Here is a 21,602-nt window from a genome sequence, read left to right as displayed (position 1 = left end):
GGAGTTTTTGAAGAGAGGAAGAAAACCCAAGCACTGAAAAAATGTGTTTGAATTAGTAACTGATACTTGCATTACTTTTCAATGTTGCAGGAATATTTGGCCCCTGTGAGACTAATGACTTTAGACCATAAGACAAAGGAGCAGAAGTCGGCCATTCGGTCCATCGAGCCTGCTCCGCCATTTTATCATGAGCTGATCCATTCTCCCATTTAGTCCCGCTCCCCCGCCTTCTCACCATAACCTTTGATGCCCTGGTTACTCAGATACCTATCAACCTCTGCCTTAAATACACCCAATGACTTGGCCTCCACTGCCGCCCGTGGCAACAAATTCCATAGATTCACCACCCTCTAGCTAAAAAGGTACCTTTGAAAGGTAATTGTGTGAGCTAAGTAAGAATGTACTCATAAGTTTATTATAATTGTGCTTTTTTTTAAATCTTTAGTTCCTGGAAAACCTGCAATGGTTATCAGTGTCACCCATATGAACACTGCCCTTATTCAGTGGCAGCCACCACAGGAGATGGTGGGTGAACTGCTGGGTTTCCGACTGCAGTACAGCCGGGCTGACGAAGATGAGCCAAACATAATTGATTTGAGTAAAAATGATGACCATCACACAGTTATGAACTTGCACAAGGGGGCCACATACACCTTTCGGTTGTGTGCCAAAAACAAAGCTGGATTTGGTGAAGAGATGGTGAAGAAAATAATAACACAGGAAAGTGTACCAACTGGCTTTCCACAGAAGTTGCATGTTGTGGGGCTAACAACATCCACCACTGATCTTTCATGGGACCCACCATTTATGCCAAAGAGGAATGGGAAGATGATACTCTACACAGTGATGTACCATGATATCAACAGTCTGAAGGACCTCACCAATACTACAAATGAAACTCAAATAACCCTGAGTAACCTGAAACCAGATACTACTTATGATATTCGAGTGAGAGCTCACACTTCCAAAGGACCTGGTCCATATAGTCCCAGTATTCAGTCCCGTACAATGCCAGTTGACCAAGGTAAGGACAATTATTGAGCAATGGCCTTAGCGTAAATGAATGATGGTAATAGTCAGTAATAGGTTCAGAATTCCACATTTAGTGCTTCTTTAGAAAAGTAGTCAACATCTGATTGCTGTACTCCTCCCAGTTCACACTGACGGTTGGAACTATACTGCACTGGCAGGCAGAACAAAGCCTTGCAGTGCAGTAGGTATTCAATACCATATATGAAGGACTTGAAAGTCAGAAAAGAAAAAGGCAATGTATTATTTCTGAGCAAAAAACTTCAGACAGTCCACTCCAAAACAAAGACAAAATATGCTGAACACTTCCAGCAACCGGGCAAGATCAGTGAGAAAAGAAACAAAGTTGAAGAATCAGGCAAGGTCCTTTGATCAGAGCTGAAAAAGCAAGGGGGAAAAAAGACATGTTTTCAGTTGTATTGGCCATGGGGGATATGCAGAGGGATTGAAAAGAATAATGGGATTGACTGATAGAATGCAGGCCAAAATTGTCAAAGAAGCAATTTTAAAAAAATAGGAAATAGAGGGGGAAGGAAAAAAAAGAGAGAGAGAGAGAGATAGATAGATAGATATTACCTGAAATTCAGTGTTAAGTCTGGGAATTGCAACTCTCCCAGGTACTGTCTCTTGAGCTTATGTTGATAGACCAAGTAAGAGCTCCAAAGATGTAGTTCAGGGTGGGAGAGAGAGAGAATTAGTGAAGGGAAGAGGGAAGAAGATGAGTCTGGTATTGAAATCTCATTGAAGATTGTTGGAAATTGTGTATTTGTTAAATGTGGAGGTTTGTAAGATGAGGGGAAGAGGGAGTTAATCTTAATCCGACTAAGAGGAGAGGGAATAAGCAAAGAAATTATCTATGCTTGCCCTAAGCAATGTTCAACCATCATTGATAAATGGCAAATGATAGCTGTGTCATAAAAGTCTAAAAGCAAAAGGCAATGACCAATTCCATTAAAAGAGCATATAAATGTCTATTCTTCAGTCAAAAACATTACCATTGCTATGTCTCTCACCGTCAAAATCCTGGATCGGCCACATAAATGCTATAGCTACATAGGTATATTAATACCTCGTTTTCCTGTGACAAGAGACTCAATTTGACAGCCCAGAGGATCTCTTCAATTTACAAGGAACATGTCAGGAGCTCATGGAACATTTTCCACTTGTACCTATGCAGTTCCAACACCACCTAGGAAATGTACAAAATAGCCCATCAGATTGGCATCCCACTTTTTATATTCATTCCCTCCTGCATGAGCACATTATGGCTGCAAGGTATATTTGTTTACAAATTACACTGCAGTTATTCACCAAGGAGACTCTGAAAGTACCTCCCAAGCTCAAGACCTAAACCTCCAAGAAAGTTGGGAGCAGCAGATACACGGAAACATTACCACCAATAGATTCCCTTCCAAGTCTCTTACTATATAACCTTGGAAGCTTTCTATCCAATAGTATTGTGAGGGTATCCACATCAACAGAACTGCTGTGGTTCAAGTAGGTAACTCACCAAAGCCTCCTTAAAGTGAATTCCATAAATTCTAATCTGGTTGGTGATGCTCATATCCTATTAAATAAATATGTTTTTAAAAAGGTGGATGTGTAATTTCTATTCCTTCATTGCTCCCTCACTACTAACAACCATTCAGCCTCACATAAACCAGTGTAGAAGGCTAAATATGACTTCTGAACCAGAATTTGGGTGCATATTCAATATGAATGTACAGTCATCTTATACAGTATTTGATTTAAAATCCATACAATTTGGTATTGTGCACTGTCAAAGGCAATGGTGAGATATTAGTTTGTTCAGTTACTGTTGATGCAGAGCCATATTGAGGAACATCCAATTTGTGATCTTTATGACCTTTTCTCATAGTGTTTGCCAAGAATTTTCGGGTGAAGGCAGTAATGAAGACATCAGTGTTGCTGAGCTGGGAAGTGCCAGAAACATATAAGCCAGGGGTGTCTTTCAAGGTTAGTGCAGCATAACAGCATATTAATTTACTTCAACCCCATCCACCAACTTCAAAGAAAATACATAACCTACGCTTATCCTAATAACAGAGCAAAATACTTCATTCCTAGGTGTACACAATTCTCTTCAGTAAATTAACAGCACAATAATTATACAATAATGTAGAGCCACAAGTCTTTTGTCTCCACCTTGTCTTTCTTGCTTTTTCAAAGAAAATGTCACAAACAGATTTTCTATATTCTACCTGTTGGTTCAGATGCCCGTCAAATCAATATGTAAAGCCCTGTTTCAGTATTATTCTACTATATTAGTGTAGCCCAGAAGTTCTCAACCTTTTTTATGTCATTGACCAATACCATTAAGCAAGGGGTCCATAGACCTCAGGTTATGAACCCCTGGTGCAGCTTATTGTTTTCTATTTATAAAGAAACAACAATGCTAACTACTTTCTGCCCTTGAACATTCTCCCCTTATGTGAGATAAGGTTTTACAACATTTTACATTCCCGTGTAGGTTTTCATTAGATGTATATGGAGTAACTACATCTTAGCAGGTAATGTTCAGCATCCAATTAAAAGAACATTTAAATCTTGCATTTTCTTGAACTGAACTGGTCTGGAATGTAATTCATTGTTCTAATTTTTGGTAGATTCTTACCAATCTTTATAAACTACAGTAAGTTTATTTTCATGTATACCATGCACCTTTCCTCTCCCTTGATTATTACGTGTACTTGAATATTCATGGTTTTTTCAAAAACAAATTGGTATCATTTTTCAGTATGAATTTCAAGCATTTGTTTCACCTTCCTGTTCAGAAAGTGGGCAAAAAACCTAAAAACTTATGAAATCCTGATCCAGCTATTGAGAATAGTATTGATTATATCAATAATTAAGTACTATGTTTAAACATGGTACCACAGTGTTTATTGTGATTTAAGGAATAACTTTGAAGTCAGCTTACTAGGTGATTTGGAAACAGTTGTGATTTTCCCAATTCATTATTCACTCATTTATTTGTTATGCTACCCCTCACCTTTTTCACTGCTGACCCCTCAATGGGACTGGTGTGTGTTCTCCTGACTTGCCCTTCCTCAACCGCTCGATCTATCTCACCTTCTCAGATTTTACCAACATCACTGATGTCATCTGCAATTTTATAGAAAGTGTCTGAGCTGTGCTTAGTCATGAGTCTAAGGAGAATAGAGCAGTGGGCTAAGCACACATCCTTATGTGTTGATTGTTAGTGAAAGGAGATATTATTACTGATCCGTACTGACATGGAATTCTGAAGAGGAAGTTATGGATTCAGTTGCAGAGAGGGGTACAGAAGCCCATGTGTAGAAGGTTGGTGATCAATATTGAGGGGATAATGGTATTAATGCCAAGCTGTAATCGATTTTGGAAAGCAGCCAGCCACGTGTTTTGTTGTTGTCTATGTGCTCCATAGTAGAGTGGAGAGCCCTTGAGATTGCAACGGCTGTAGACCTGTTGTGGGGGTAAGCCAATTGCAGGAAGTTCTGGTCCTTGCAAAGGCAGGAGTTAATTCTAGCCAGAAAGAATCTCTTGAAGAATTTCAATATGGTAGATGTGAAAGCACATACCCTCACATGAGAGCACTTTGCAATGGCCAGTTATCTACCAAATTGCACATCTTAGGAGTGTCCAGAGGAAACCCACAGGTTCACAGAGAAAATGTGCAAACTCTCCATAGATAGTATAGGAGTTCAGGATCAACACTGGATCATAGGATGTGAGGAAGCAGCTTTACTAGCTATACCACTGTGCCTTGGGATTAAACATACAATTTTTTTAAGTCAAGATACCAACTGAGACATATTAAACCATTTATAGGAATTTCTAACTTTTCTAAGTCCTGATAATAAACTGCTGACCTGATCTATTCACTTAGTTAATCACCATTGATGCTGCCTGATCCATTAAGTAACTCCTGTTACGTGTGTTTTGATCTGTAATATTATGTATTTTTCCAGCATTCTTGGATGTTGATTATTCCTTTGATAGCAAACGGGAAGAAGTTAAATGCAATGTTTTAATATCAGGTTTTAGTTGTTTCTGTTATTCCTCTGTCAGATCCTGTATAATGGCCAAAGTGTAGAAGTGGATGGACAATCCATGCGAAAACTTATTACAAAGCTTCAGCCTGATACTGAATACTCCTTTGTATTAACTAACCGTGGGAATAGTGCTGGTGGACTACAGCAGGTGGTATCGATCCGTACTGCCCCTAACTTGCTGAAAACAAAGCCAATTGTGTTCACCAAGAACATCCAGGATGGCAAGTTACCCATCAACTTGCCCAAGGTTCAGACCACTGCCATTGTCAGGTAAGATATGAATCAACTTTATTTGCATATTTAGGTTCCTGATAATGTTGGTTATAATCACTTATTCATATTCATATTAGTCATCACAGCTCCATTTTTGGGGGTTGATAGTTTGAGAGACAGCTTTGGTCAATGTTGGTCCTGAAGGTTATCATTGCAGTTGCATTTAAATATTAGATTATTATTAGATTATGAAGACACGCAGTCCTCTTTTATTGTCATTTAGTAATGCGTGCATTAAGAAATGATATAATATTTTCTCTGGTGTGATATCACAAAACACAGGACAGACCAAGACTGAAAAAACTAACAAAACCACATAATTATAACATATAGTTACAACAGTGCAACAATACCATAACTTGATGAAGAACAGTCCATGGCACAGTAAAAAGTTCAAAGTCTCTCAAATGTCCCACATCTCACTCAGACGGGAGAAGGAAGAAAACTCTCCCTGCCATGCCCGACCACAGTTCAACTCTTGAGTCGTCCGAGAACTTTGAGCCTCCGATCGGCTCTCCGACACCGAGTACCGAGCACCATCTCTATCCGAACGATTCGACCTCAATCTCGGTCGCCAGCAGCAGGCAAAGCCGGGGATTTTGGGGCCTTCCCTTGGAAGATTCTCGATCGCCCAGTAACAGCGGCAGCGAACCTGCGTTTCAGAAATTTCTCCAGATGTTCCTCTGTGCTTTCACGTCTGTCTCCATCAAATCAGAATTGTCCACGGCCCCTATTTAACAGATACAATATCATTTTCAACGGAGGGCTTTACCACATAACTGGAGTTATGTGGTAAAGCATAACTCTGTTCAGTTTTCTAGAAGATTTATAAGGAAATGTGTTCGCCGTACTTAAACTAGGTTAGCCCTTGTTCCATTCACTTCCTTGGTTGAGAACAACCCCAAGGAACATAGGTCACTTAAATATTTCATGGAATTAAGAAAAACAACTAAAGTCCACAGAAGCATAACTGCAACTCAAAATTAGAAAAACAAAGATTTTTTTCCTTTGCAGATTCAGATTTCAGATTCATTTATTTATCACATGTATACAAAAACATACAGTGAAATGCATTGTTTGTGTACAAAACCAACACAACCTAAGGATGTGCTGGGGCAGCCAGCAATAATAAGTTGTTCAGATTTTCATGTGGCATAGCCTCTGTGATGGTCTGCCTGCAACCTTGAAATATAGTTTGAAAATTAATGAATGGGCCAGTTTAACTGACCAACACCAACCTCTCCTTCTCCAGCACCATTGATCCTTGTGATGAGGTATCACTGTAACTTGCAGAACCAATGTGATTTCTGTATTAAAAATGTGTGTTATTATTGATTATTATTAAGTATTTTAATTATGGATATATCTGTTTCTCCAGATTTGAACTTTGTATACACTTTGGTTTGAAATTGCCCAGAAAATTTTATACATCCAATCTCATTTCTTATCATAAAACATATTACAAAAGGCATTGCATGTCATTGAAACTAGTCGTTCGAAGCGATTTTCAGAACAGTGTCATAAACTTTGAGATCATGTAGGCCTTCACTATGCTTACAGGTAAAATGGGCTGCCTACCTCAATTACCTCATCCTACCTCATTACGATGTAGTGTCAACATACAAGTTAGGCCTTCAGTTCTCTGACACATATGTCCTTCCCAAGCCTGAATTCACCAAAGTAAAATATTGCCCTATTGATGCTGTCAGCATCATTTCTGTAAAGCGGTGAATTGAAAAATCAGCTTATGCATTTGCTTTTAAGTTTTTGTTATTTTCCTGTTTTTTTTTAAAATTTTAACTATTTAATCACTCTTTCAGGTGGTATTTTATTGTGGTGGTACCGCTAGATAGAACTGCACGTTCAGTTACAGAAAAACTGCAAAATCCTGAGGAGATGGATCTTTATGATGTAAGACTTTGTTTTCAGAACCATGTTATCTGTACTTCACATATTGTGTGACATTCTGTTACTTAATACTTAGTCAATTACACATTCATTTGATTTTTACAGTGAGATCAAAGGTATATGCTTTATAGTAAAAAAAAATGCTTCATTTTACTCTCAACTTCCCTTTCCCGCAACCATTACCACTTCATACCTTCAAAGTATTATTAACAGAGAAAAATAGGAAAACCTCTCTACATTATGGAGAATATGCACCCATAATGCTGTCCTGCTTAAGTCTGGAAGAAGATCTTAAGTACTCAGTATAATTAGCTTGTGGATAAGTTCTTCCATTTGCAGAGTTTCTGATCCTGTCCAAGTTTTATAAAAGTTAAAGGTGTTAAAATATTTCATTTATTTCTTGTATTTTGTGGAATGTTTCTTTGGTGCCTGCAAATCCGTTTATGGTCAATACTGGGTAAGTAGACTTTGATCACAGATTCATGCTTGTCAGATTGAATCATACAGCAATATAATATAGAGACAGGCCCTTTTGCCCACCAACTCCATGCTGATCATCAACTATGTATTCTGGTTAGTTATGGAATATTTTAGAATGGTATGTTGTGGGAAGACAAAGCTGTATAAAGAAAATGATCTTTGAGGATCAAATAGAAATCATGAGTTGGCCCCTGTGTACAAAAGCTACCACGTTGGATGGTCAGTGGATATTGCCATTGTGTTTTCTCCCTAGATGACAGGATGGTGATAATATTTCACAATAGTAGACTATAGAAGCACATCCATGAGTGGACTTTCTATCCAACATGCTGCATTTTTCCTCTGTGGGAGCTTGTTTGCTGTGTTGTTCTTCATCAGTAAGAATTATGTGAAGCACACCTAATTCCTCCTGAAATATATTTAATCATTTAGTCTAAATTGCCTTCTGTGGTAGAAAATTTCAGTTTCAGAACACTTTCTATGAAGACTCTTTATCTCCTCATCTCAGCCCGAAAGAGCATACCCCTTTGGGGGTTGTGACCCCTGGTTCAACACCTCCTTAGCATTAGAAATGCATCTAGTTCAGCTGGTCCCATCCAATTTTTATAAGCTTTAATGAGGTACCCTTTCATTCCAAACTCCAGTGAAATACAAACCCAATAAACCCCACCTTTCTTCATCACACCACTCCCGAAGTTTGATCACTGGCTGTCCTCCTCCTATATGCATACAAAGAGAGGCTAAAGAGCAAGGTTCCAGCAAGAAGGAGAACAAAGAGGTGGTAGCTGCAGGAAGAGGAGCAGCCACGGGACAGCTTCGAGTCGGTGGACTGAGCCATGTTCAAGGACTCATCCGAGGATATGAACAAATACAGCACAATTCTCATGGACTTAATAAAAATAGTTGTCGATGAGTGTATCCTCACAAAATCATATGTAGTCTTCCCCAAATAATAGCTCTGGATGAACTATGAGATCCAAGTATGATGTCCAGAAAGCCTTTTTACATGTGGAGTGGCAACTCCAGACAAAACTTGAATCATTGAGGGATCCTCATCAGCTGTGGCAGTGCTTGAATGCTTTCACCTCCTACAAAGTGAAACCAAGTGATATAGGTATCAACAAGGCTTCACTCCCAGATGAGCTCAATGCTTTTTATGCTCCCTTTGACTGTCCAAACATGGAGGCATACCAGGAATTCCACCAGTCTGTGATTTCAGTCTCCGAAGCCAATGTGAGAAATTCCTTCAGGACGGTGGACTCACGGAAAGCATCCAGCCCAGATGAGGTATCTGGCCAAGAACTAAAGATCTGTCCTGATCAACTGGCTGGAGTATTCACCGATATCTTTAACTTCAGCTGTCTGACACACCCACCTGCTTGAAGCAGGTTCCAAAGAGGAACATCGTAACCTGTCTGTCGTCCAGTAGCAATTACATCCACTATGAAGAAGTGCTTGAAGAGGTTGCTGATGAAACGTATCAACTCCTGCCTGAGAAATGACTTGTACCTGCTCCAATTTGCCTTCCGGCACAACAAGTCCATACAGATGCCATTTCATTCTCTTCAGTCAACCCTGGAACATCTGGACAATGAAGGTGCATACATCAGGATGCTCTTCATTGTCTGCAGCTTGGCATTCAATACTAATCAAGACTTGCGGTTCAATATCTTCTGGTGTAGCTTGATCCTTGATTTCTTTACTTGCAGAGCCCAGTCAGTTTTGATTGGCAAAAATGTCTCTCCACAATCTAGTCCTGACGAAGGGTCTCAGCCCGAAAAGGTGACTGTACCTCTTCCTATAGATGCTGCCTGGCCTGCTGCGTTCACCAGCATTTTTTATGTGTGTTGCTCTCCACAATCTTCATCAGTGCAGGTGCACCACAAGGCTGTGTGCTTAGCCCCTTGCTCTACTTACTTTTTCCTTATGACTGTGAGACTAAGCACAGCTCCAATGCCATATTTTAAGTTTGCTGACGACACCACTGTCGTTTGTCGAATCAAAGATGGTGATGAATCAGCATATAGGAGGAAGATTGAAAATCTGGCTGAGTGATGCCGCAGCAACAACAACCTCTCACTCAATGTCAGCAAGAGCAAGGAGGTGATTATTGATTTTAGGAGGAGGAAACTGGAGATCCATGAGCCAGTCTTCATCAGAGGATCTGAGGTGGAGAGGGTCAGCAGCTTTGTTCCTCAGTGTTATCATTTCAGAGGATCTGTCCTGGATCCAGCATATAATTGCCATTACAAAGAAAACATGGTGGCGTCACTAATTTCTTAGAAGTTTGCAAACATTTAGCATGTCGTCTAAAACTCTGGCAAACTTCTACAGATGTGTGGAAGAGAGCATGTTGACTGGTTGCGACATGGCCAAAAGGTACAGGAGCCTCAGGACCCACATCACCAGGTTATCTCTCAGCCATCAGACTCTTGAACCAGAGGGGATAACTTCACTCACCGTCACTTGCCCCACCCCTGAACTGTTCCCTCAACCTATGGACTCACTTTCAAGGGCTCTTTATCTCATGTTCTCAATATTTATTGCTTATTTTTTTCTTTCTTTTTGTATTTTCGGTCTGTTGTCTTTTGCGCACTAGTTGTTTGTCTGTCCTGTTGAATGTGGTCTTTCATTGATTCTGTTGTGCTTCTTGTATTTACTGTGAATGCCTGCAAGAAAATGAATCTCAGGGTTGTAAATGATGGCATTTATGTACTTATATAATGAATTTACTTTAAACTTTGCTGCCCCAATAAATAGTTTTGTGAACTTTCACTGCACTCTCTTCATTGCTCATTTAAAGAGAATAAACTGCACACACTCACAAGATCTTCAACAGTAGCAGGAAGGCATGTTCAAGTGATAATATTCTATCTCTTCTCTTCTCTTTTTGCTACCAAAATGTATGATTTCATATTTATTTACATCATGCTGCAGCTGACATTCTATGTACACCAGGGCATCCCTGTATTCTCCTCACAGCTCATTACAGCCAGTTTTGTGATGTTTGCAAGTTTGTAGATAACACATTTAAATTCTTTGTCTAAATCATTACCATATATACAAATAGTTGTGATCCAAGCACTGAACCCTGTGGTGCTCCAGCTGTTATTGTCTGCCACTTTGTAAAAGACCCATTTCTTCCAAAACTAGCCGCACACCAATGTGCAAGAACTGATCTGGAGTCCAAAGAGTATTGGAAAATTAGTTCCACTGTTTCTAGGGCCCTGGGAAGTAGCAGTACACTTGTATAACATAGAATAATGTAATCTGTATAGTCTTGATTGTGACTGACTAAAATAGTGGAAAAAATGAAAAATTTCTAAATTGCATTTGTATTTTTAGTTGTTTGACGGGATAAGCCAGCAACACGGCATTCGACGTCGACGGCAGTCTGAGAGGCTAAAGCCATACATTGCTGCCCAGCTAAAGAAACTACCAGATACATTCACGCTTGGTGATGAGCAAAGTTATGGAGGATTTTACAACAAGCCGCTCTCTCCCAACCATAGTTACCTGTGCTTTGTTTTGGCGGCTCTTGAAGAAAAAGATGCAGTAAGTATATTTATTTATTTGTTTGTTTATAGATACAGCACAGGATAGGCCCTTCTGGCCCTTCGCGCCATGCCACCAGCAACCCGAAATCTAACACTTTCCTAATCACGGGACAAGTTACAATGACCAATTAACCCATTCATCAGTACTTCGTTGGACTGTGGGAGGAAACATTCCACAAGGAAGGCGTACAACTTCTTCCTGAGGAAACCAGGATTGAACTCTAAACTTGGACAGGTCGCGCAGTAATAGTGTTGCGCTAACTGCAATGCTACAGTGCTGCCCCAAATATTAATATTGCTTGTTTTTTTTTAGCATTTTGAGATGCTGCCTAACGAAGTCATCTTAATTTGTGTTACGTGAAATGAAAACCCTTGTGTAGTGTAAGTTAGTTCACTCCAAATTTTGTGTCCTTTTCAATGTGTTTCTGTAACAAAATAAATTATGCTATCCATCTTCAATTTCCTATAACCTGGACTTTGCTTTAGCATGGACCTATTTAAGACCATATGTGTACCTTGTACTAAGTGTGATGACTCCCAATACTTTTTTGGATTGAAATTAAACATGCTATTTCCCAACAAAACTCTTAATCTTAATTAAAATCATTAAAAATCTGCTGATCTATTAGCTGTGCTTACAAGAGTTCTTCTACCTATAATTATTTAGACCCATATTCACCACTTCCTTTGCAAGGAGCATTATCTTTGCACATTCTCAGAACTATTTTGTTAACTTCTAAAGAGTGAAATAAGTCTTTAGCTTAAGTGACTAACTTAATGGTCAGAATAGCTTTTGTTTCTGTTATATTTTCATTGTCCCGTACTGCTGAAATGAAATTCTTGAACTGGATTATCCTGTTTGCAAAAGTGGGTCGAAAGTGAAAAATTTAGACAGTGATTCTATATAGAAGCTGTAACTAGCTCAAGTGTGCATGTTGAAGAAGGATGCAGGCATAAAAGGTAAGTGGAGTTGTGGGTATGTCGAGTTGTGGGTATGTCACAAGAGGTGAATTTAAAGGCAAGTCTATTACCTGAACAAATGGTGCTGAACACGAGAAACACACCCAAAATGCTGGAGGAACTCAGCAGGCCAGACAGCATCTGTGGAAAAGTGTAAACAGTTGATAATTCAGGCCGCGATTCTTCATCAGGACTGGGGAAAAATATATGAGAAGTCAGTGTAAGAAGGTGGGGGGAGAGGAAGAAGAAACACAAGGCAGTAGGTAAGTAAGTACAAGGGGGAGGGCAGGAATAAGTACAAGGTGGTAGGTGATAAGAGAAACCAGGAAAGGGGAGGGGCGTAGTAAAGACCTGGGAAGTTGATTTGGTGAAAAAGATAAGGGGCTGGAAGGGGAAATCTGATAGGACAGAGTAGAAGACCATGGAAGAAAGGGAAGGGGGAGGAACATCAGAGGGAGGTGATGGGCAGGTAAGGAGATAAGGTGAGAGAGGGAAATGGGAATGGTGAAAGAGAGGAGGGGATAGTTACCAGAAGTTTGAGAAATACCCAGATGGAATAAGGTGCTCCTCCAGCTTGAGTGTGGCCTCATCGTGGCAATAGAGGAGGCCATGGACCAATATGCCGGAATGGGAAACAGAATTGAAATGGGTGGCCACTGGGAAATCCCACTTTTTCTGGCAGATGGAGTGTAGGTGCTCAGCAAAGTGGTCTCCCAGTCTACGTCGCGTCTTGCCGATATGCAGGAGCCCATACCAGGAGCACCAGATACAGTAGATAACCCCCAACAGACTCACTTGGAAGGACTGTGAGGGGCTCCGAATGGTAGTGACAGGGGAGGTGCAGGGGCAGCTGCGGCACTTGTTCTGCTTGCAAAGATAAGTACCAGGAGGGAGATCAGTGCAGAAGGGTCACTTGGACGAAATGGAAGAAGTGCAGGTGAGGGCAGCATTGGTGGTGGAGGAAGGAAAGTCCCTTTTTTTGGAGAAGGAGGGCATCTCATTAGTTGTGGAAAAAAAGCCTCATTCAGAGAACAGATGTGGCGGAGATGGGCAAGTGGCAGGGTAGGAAGAAGTTTAGTCCAGGTAGCTGTGAGAATCAGCGGGTTTATAAAAGATATCAATAGATAAACTGTCTCCAGAGATCGAGGCAGAGAGATGGAGATAGTGAAGGGAGGTGTCGGAAATGGTACTGAACCTCATAATTATTTCATGCTAATGTACAGTATGTTAATAAATCTCTGTACAACATTTTACTTCTTAGGATCATGCTTCATTGAGCTATCTGTTTTTCCTTGGGCAAGGCAGTTGTGTACATACAGTGGCATGCAAAAGTTTGGGCACCCCGGTCAAAATTTCTGTTACTGTGAATAGCTATGCGAGTAAAAGATGACCTGATTTCCGAAAGGCATAAAATTAAAGGTGACACATTTCTTTAATATTTTAAGCAAGAAAACTTTTTTATTTCCATCTTTTACAGTGTCAAAATAATGAAAAAGGAAAAGGGCCTGAAGCAAAAATTTGGGCACCCTGCATGGCAGTACTTAGTAACACCCCCTTTGGCAAGTATCACAGCTTGTAAACGCTTTTTGCAGCCAGCTACGTGTGTTTCAATTATTTTTTGGGGGATTTTCGCCCATCCTTCCTCGCAAAAGGCTTCTAGTTATGTAAGATTCTTGGGCCGTCTTGCATGCACTGCTCTTTTGAGGTCTATTCACAGATTCTTGATGATGTTTAAGTCAGGGGACTGTGAGGGCCATGGCAAAACCTTCAGCTTGCGCCTCTTGAGGTGGTCCATTGTGGATTTTGAGGTGTGTTTAGGTTCATTACCCTGTTGTAGAAGCCGTCCTCCTTTCATCTTCGGCTTTTTTACAGACGGTGTGATGTTTGCTTCCAGAATTTTCTGGTATTTAATTAAATTCATTCTTCCTTCTACCAGTAAATGTTCCCCGTGCCACTGGCTGCAACACAAGCCCAAAGTATGATCGTTCCACCCTCGTGTTTAACAGTTGGAGAGGTGTTCTTTTCATGAAATTCTGCACCCTTTTCTCACCAAACATACCTTTGCTCATTGCAGCCGAAAAGTTCTATTCAAAAGGTTCAAAGGAACATCTAAGCAGCCTGATGTAGTTAGGAAACAAGTCCTGTGGACTGATGAAGTTAAAATAGAACTTTTTGGCAGCAATGAGCAAAGGTATGTTTGGAGAAAAAAGGGTGCAGAATTTCATGAAAAGAACACTTCTCCAATTGTTAAGCACGAGGGTGGATCAATCATTCTTTGGGCTTGTGTTGCAGCCAGTGGCACGGGGAACATTTCACTGGTAGAGGGAAGAATGAATTCCATTAAATACCTGCAAATTCTGGAAGCAAACATCACACCGTCTGTAAAAAAAAAAAGCTGAAGACGAAAAGAGGATGGCTTCTACAACAGGATAATGATCCTAAACACACCTCAAAATCCACAATGGACTACATCAAGAGGCGCAAGCTGAAGGTTTTGCCATGGCCCTCACAGTCCCCTGACCTAAACATCATCGAAAATCTGTGGATAGACCTCAAAAGAACAGTGCATGCAAGACAGCCCAAGAATCTTACAGAACTAGAAGCCTTTTGCAAGGAAGAACAGACATCCCACCCTGCAAAAACTCATTTCAGGGAGGTAGCACCATCAATTTGCGGGAGACTTCCGGGAGAGGTGGGATGTTTGCAATAGAGTAGCTCCTTAGCAGCTAGCCAGCTAGTTTAAATAACGTTAGCTATGCTAATGAACAAATGACACCTGTTAAACTCACCTCAACATGTCTTTTACATTTTAACCCACCATGGACAATAGAAAAGTCACTGTTGCAAACAGTGCGGTGAGCAACACTGTCATTATTTTTGACCCCTATTAGGCAGGGGTACACTTTAGGGTAGTCTGGGGTGACATACGTTTTATATTTTCTTTTTTTGGAACACTCTCCCATGGCGTGCGTGTTTTTTCTCTCTCCCTCTCTCCCTCTCTCCCTCTCTCCCTCTCTGAAAAATTGATTTCCCTGATATTGTACATAATTTGTGGGTATCAGGGAGCCACTATTAATATACGGGAAACTCCCGGAACTTCCGAGAGAGGTGGGATATCTGGAAGATTGAGCGGAAATCCCCCAAAAAAATAATTGAAAGACTCTTAGCTGGCTACAGAAAGTGTTTACAAGCTGTGATACCTGCCAAAGGGGGTGTTACTAAGTACTGCTATGCAGGGTGCCCAAACTTTTGCTTCGGGCCCTTTTCCTTTCTTGTTATTTTGAAACTGTAAAAGATGGAAATAAAAAAGTAATCTTAAAATATTAAAAAATGTGTCATCTTTAACTTTGTCTTTAGGAAATCAGTTCATCTCTTACTCGCTTAGCTATTCACAGTAACAGAAATTTTGACCGGGGTGCCCAAACTTTTGCTTGCCACTGTGGTGACAACAGCCTGAATTTATTTTGTAAATTTTTTCCTATGATTTATAATATTGGAAAATAGAAATTGTTGAGTTCTGAGCAAACTATCCACTTGATAAAGATGTTGAGTAATCACTTAAGCAGCCATTACAATAAGATGATAGTATATTAACAGTTACAAAGTCATACCTGCTGCAATTGAAAATGTCTGATAAGTACCCACCCAAAGCATTTATGTAGACATCTGGGTAGTAATTTTCCACAAAATTTCTTACCAATCGACATTCAGCTCTAAGACCATTTTCCTGTAATGGGTCATTAGGACTGGTCAAACTATTCATTATTCATCTGCTGAGAATGCTTTCAATGTAGGGTCACAGAGCACTAAGGAAAAAATAGACAATAAATTTATCTGACAGCAAGAAAAAACATTCCTCCTCTTTTAAATTACAGTTTAATGCAGTCATATTTCAGGAGAGACTATCTTGCAAAGGCAATTAGTTATGTAGTGTGAAGTAATGACAAGAAAAATGGATTTACCAGGCTCTTAAAGTTTATATACAAGGGAAATGCTAAATCAGTTGATGAGTTTTGAAATTTCTACAAACCTTGAAGTAATTTGGCGGTGTGAGAATTTGTTGATTATCATGAGATGTTGAATCTAGGCAAAATCACCTACGCTATTTACCTAGATTGCATGTTAGATGTAGCAACTGTTATCGAGGGAAATATTGTTATTACTTTAGTATTGCCAATGAGTTATTTTGCCTTTTCGGGTATGTCGAATACATGAATTTCTATTTTCTTTGTAATTAAGAAAGAGTAGTGATTTGAATCCTAATTTTAGGTAAGATTATAAAATGCCTAGATCGTTATGTAGTACTGAGAGAAGAGAAACAGAATGGTTTGTAATTTAATCAGAGCCTCTAACCGTTTGTAGGTAAATGAGGGAGAAATATCTTAATATATCTAAATGTGAGGTTGGCAGGTCTACACAAGCACAGGGGAGTCTGGCAGGACTTTGCCCTTAGTAGCTTCTGAGGTCTTTACAATACAATTTTTTGAAGAACAGAGCCTTTCAAGCTATGTCCTGATTGCTTATCTTTGTCACTAATTATCATGTCCAATTGCTATGCTACTTTATGAACCCTTTCATTTCACTGCACATAACATATCCATTAGCTGTAGTCACTATTGAGGCTCTGTTGCGTTTTTAGGCCAATGATCTGCCAGACTCCCCAAGTTGACTCTAACCCACTGATCTCGTGTGAAAGTATGTTAGGATTTTTTTTCCTTTCATGTACACACAAAACAGTTACACTCAGACCCTGCTTAACACTGAGGATGTGTTCCTTGGACGTGGAATGCTATAGAAACATAGAAAACCTAGAAACCCACAAGGCTGTGCCGAACATGCCCCTACCTTAGAACTACCTAGGTTTACCCATAGGTCTCTATTTTTCTAAGCTCCATGCAATTCAGCACTATGTGGGGTCATCATAACATGAAGTAAATGGACATGTGTGCCTGGTTTTCAAAAAACAAGCCCAAGATGTATGATATGCTATTTTATATACACACAGTAATTCATGGAGTAACAAACACGCAAATAGCCAAACCTGTACATCATTGGAGCAGCAACACATGGCAGCAGCAGTGGAGGGAAATGGGTCTTGGTTACATCTTAGAGGAGGGACCAGGCTGTAGGTCTTTCTCTAACTTTGGTTTCTTCAAGTAGGCGCAAGATTTGGCTGCCTTTTCTTAAGTTTTCTCTCGTGAAGCAGTTCTCAATGTCGAACACCTTTCTTTGCCTTAGTGCTTTGCTCCCAGTCAGAATCATTATCAATGAACATTGCAAATTTCGAAGAGGCACTAACATCAACTTCACGCTCACCAGCTTCTGAACGCCATGTCACTTGCAGTTTCGCATCCATGCTAATGCTTTTCCTCGACATTTTAGATGTACTACCCTCACTGGAAGTTGATGGAGTTTTCCAGGCATCATGGGTGAATAAAATGGAATAATTGGCAAGGGAGCAAGAATGTTTACATTTGCCATGGAGCAGAGCATGAACTAATATGTGATTGGTTGTGAGTGGCTCAGAGCGTATGTAAAGCACTCTCATTGGCTGATTAGATGATTACTGTAATGGCAACCGCTCTTAAATGTTGTTGAGAATAAATTTTAGCCATTTAAAAAATTTTCAATAAAGAATTGAATAACTGAGTTGTAACAAATCAATGCTATGCAGGGTCTGAGTGTACTTGCACTCAGTGTATCGAATTTTCAGAAATGATTTATTAATAGTTTGTGAACTCATACCCTGCAATAAAATATTTGCTCTTGAAAATTGGCGATTAAAATATGTTAACTGTTACTTTTTTTCTTTTATTTAAGTGGAATTATTAGCACACCTTTCACTCTTGAAGCTGAGAATAAGTAAACAATAGCTTAAATAGGCAGGTCATGAATTAATGCAGTAATATCTTTTTCTTTTGCTGGGCAGATGTACGCTGCCAGTCCCTACTCTGATAGAATCCTAGTGGAGGTAAAGGCTTCGTCAAGTACACAAGATGATCCTGAGATGTTGTGGGTGATGGGACCAGTGCTTGCCGTTGTGTTAATTATCATCATTGTCATTGCCATTCTTCTGTTCAAAAGGTGAGATAGTATCACAATTACTTGAAGAGTCCTGTGGCTTCAGGGTGGATGCTGAGGCTATTTAGCTTTACAGCACAATTTCTTACGAACAGTAACTTGGAAATAAGATCAAACTGTACATTAAGTGAAAGCACCAACTTGGGAACTGCTAGAAATATTTCTCTTTTAATTTACAAATGTGATTCTTTGATTCTTCACAATCTTTCACAAAAGACATGATTATCTCACTGGTTCTTAGACTTGCTTATATGCACACGTGTCTTTATGTATCAATCTTTGAATTGAAGCCTTTTGAAGGCCACAATGTTTCTGGAATATGGTTTATCTAGATAACAGGACAAGAAGTGAAAAGAAGTAGTACAAAGGGTGGTCACTTTGAAAATTGAGTTTCCAAAATAGTTCTGATTTATCTGAATGGCTAGTTTAGTGCTGAAAATACAGAGTATTGATTGTTAGGATTTGATTCAAATTTGATGTCATGGGAATGTAACTGCAAGCTACAGTGTTTTCGACACATACAAAATACTTGAGGAACTCAGCAGGCTAAGCAGCATCTATGGAAAAGAATAAACAGCCGGTGTTTCGGGCTGAGACTCTTCATCAGAACCTGATGAAGTTCTATTCTGATGAAAAGTCTATACCTGAAACATCAACTGTTTACTCTTTTCCATAGATGGCTGCCTGGCCTGCAGCTTCCTCCAGCATTTTGTGTGTGTTGCTTTGATTTCCAGTGTCTGCAGATTTTCTCTTGTTTGTAGCTATAGGTTTTTTATTTTTGCAGTATCTGTAATGTCTCATGGCAAACAAGTTCAGATTCAGGTTAGTTTATTATTAGGGTGCAATGAAATTGCTTGTTTCCATGAAGTTCACAGAGGAAACAGTGTACATGGTACTAATAAACACTTCAATAAATTTTAGTGACAAGCACTAAACAGCGGAATGGTGCTAAGCCGGTCATATAATCTGTAGTAGTGCAAAGAAATGCTAAAGTGAGAATAACAGAATAACCAAGAGAGTTAGAACTGAGAATGTGGCAGCACCTCTGGGAGTCGGACATATATTCTGACCCTTTCCTGAGAGTCCATCTGATTGAGGAAGACAGAGGGAATATTATGGGTAAAATAAGGAGAAATCGCTTACTGATTTTTTTTTTTTGTTTATTGCCATCTTGTGGACACAGTAAACAGGAAAGGTAAGACTCTCTCTAGTGTAATGTTACCTTAAAATGATCTTGGTTGCAATATTCACATATGTTCTCGCATACCTACCAAAGAAGACAAGCAGAAAATTTGCTCTTTAACCTCTTGCAACTTAGGTCAACTATCATTGAAGTTTTTATGTCTTTCTTTGAAGATGGTTTGAAGGTTATTGCAGACATCCCACCTCTCCCGGAAGTTCCGGGAGTCTCCCGCAAATTAATAGTGGCTCCCTGATGCCCACAAATTATATACAATATCACGGAAATCAATTTTTTTGAGAGCAACCAAGAGAGGGAGAGAGAGAGAGTGTGCCATGGGAGAGTGTTCCAAAAAAAAAATAAAACGTACATCACCCCAGACTACCCTAAAGTGTACCCCTGCCTAATAAGGGTCAAAAATAATGACAGTGTTGCTCGCTGCACTGCTTGCAACAGTGACTTTTCGATTGTCCCTGGTGGGTTAAGACTGTAAAAGACATGTTGAGGTGAGTTTATCAGGTGTCATTCGTTCATTAGCATAGCTAACGTTATTTAAACTAGCTGGCTAGCTGCTAAGGAGCTACGCTATTGCAGACATCCCACCTCTCCCAGAAGTTCCGGGAGTCTCCCGCAAATTGATGATGCTACCTCCCTGAAATGAGTTCTTGCAGGTTGGGATGTCTGTTATTGTGTTTTTCTGCTGAGCATAGCAAGTTTGGTACGGGGAATTGGTATCAGCAGAATGCTAATGTTTATTTTCTGGCAGCATGTTTTGCCAGAAAATGGCAAACTTTTGCAAAAAAAAAAAGAAAACCTTTTATTTTTGGAGTTGTAAATGCTAATCTGTAGAAATCATTATGAATGTTACACTCTACGTACCACACCATCTTCACCTTCCCCCTCTTCTTGAGTTTTAGAAATTCTTTGTGTTTAAAATACATTTGGCTTTACCTCTACATCAATAATAAAAAAATTAATTCAAGCTGTAAAATTAAACTTATTTTATCCGTAATATCCATAAATGTCTGCTTATTGTTTAATAAGCTGTGAACAAACATGAAAAACACCTGACAAACATATTTGTCAGGCATAAACACTGGACTGTATTGTAACCATGAACCTGATCCCTGCAAGTATTTAGCACTTTCCAGAAAGTCCAAAAAGTCACCTTTTATGTTCTCTTTAGTACACTGAGAAACACTGGCAAATACCAAAAGATAGTGAAAACAAGTTTCTTAAGTTAGTTAAACATTAATCTTTGTATCAAAAGGCAGTGAAGTCTGGAAACATCGCTGGTCAGTTTACATTGTTAAATTAAATGCAAAAGGAACTTTATAGTAACTGTTGAAGGTCCATATCTGCTACTGACTGATTGAAAGACAATGGTTCAAGTGGAACTCCCATGTCAAAAAGTTTCATCAGAATGTCTAATGGTCACAAATGAAATCGCCACTTTTTACATATATTGCAGTCATGTAAAAAGTCTTTGTACCATCAGACATATGGAATGCAAACGATAAGGCCAGGAATTACTTAGCATTTGATGTTTCAATTAAAGGGAATTTTATAAAGTAATTTATTCATGTACAGTACCTTAGCTGACAAAAGCAGAGCATCAAATTCTGCCTGTAGATTACGATATTAGGGGTAACAATAGTCTGTGGAAATCTCTGCAGTTTTAGATAATAATGACATTTGGTTGGTTCAGGAAACGAGCAAGTTCTCCATCCGCAAAAGATGACGTTCCTGGTGGAAAAGACCCACTGTTGGCACACTCTTCAGATCCTGTGGAAATGAGACGATTAAACTACCAAACTCCAGGTAAACATGTCAGAAGATTATTCTTGAATTTTTAAAAGTCTATCTACATGCTGTTAAAATCCCAATTGAAGAGTTCTTTGTTATTGGTAATTTTGAGCTAAACCATGTAAAATTATTAACTACCAATCATTAAAAATGTCTTATTTGTTTACTTCCCTTACAATTTCTGTTCTCAGTGAATTTGTTACTTCCTGCTGGCAGTATTGAATTTATATTTTATGTTCATCTGAAAAACGCTTTTTCTACTAAGGCTTGTGG

At 39.4% G+C, this 21,602-nt stretch overlaps 1 protein-coding gene across 3 annotated transcripts in view; it reads left to right on the top strand.

Annotated features, from left to right (window-relative positions):
* Positions 1–21,602, top strand: part of ptprfa (protein tyrosine phosphatase receptor type Fa) — a 364,603-nt gene that overhangs the window by 249,255 nt on the left and 93,746 nt on the right. For all 3 annotated transcript variants that reach the window (XM_063064557.1, XM_063064555.1, XM_063064556.1), the window contains 7 exons: positions 446–1,024; positions 2,909–3,006; positions 5,101–5,354; positions 7,178–7,268; positions 11,091–11,300; positions 18,192–18,346; positions 21,232–21,344. In XM_063064557.1, coding sequence (XP_062920627.1) covers positions 446–1,024; positions 2,909–3,006; positions 5,101–5,354; positions 7,178–7,268; positions 11,091–11,300; positions 18,192–18,346; positions 21,232–21,344 — 1,500 coding nt within the window. The remainder of the gene's footprint in view (positions 1–445; positions 1,025–2,908; positions 3,007–5,100; positions 5,355–7,177; positions 7,269–11,090; positions 11,301–18,191; positions 18,347–21,231; positions 21,345–21,602) is intronic.

Source organism: Mobula hypostoma, chromosome 12 (assembly GCF_963921235.1).
Source record: "Mobula hypostoma chromosome 12, sMobHyp1.1, whole genome shotgun sequence".
NCBI classification, from domain to species: domain Eukaryota; kingdom Metazoa; phylum Chordata; class Chondrichthyes; order Myliobatiformes; family Myliobatidae; genus Mobula; species Mobula hypostoma.
Note: the sequence above shows the minus strand (reverse complement) of the source record. Positions and strands in the feature narration are given on the sequence as shown.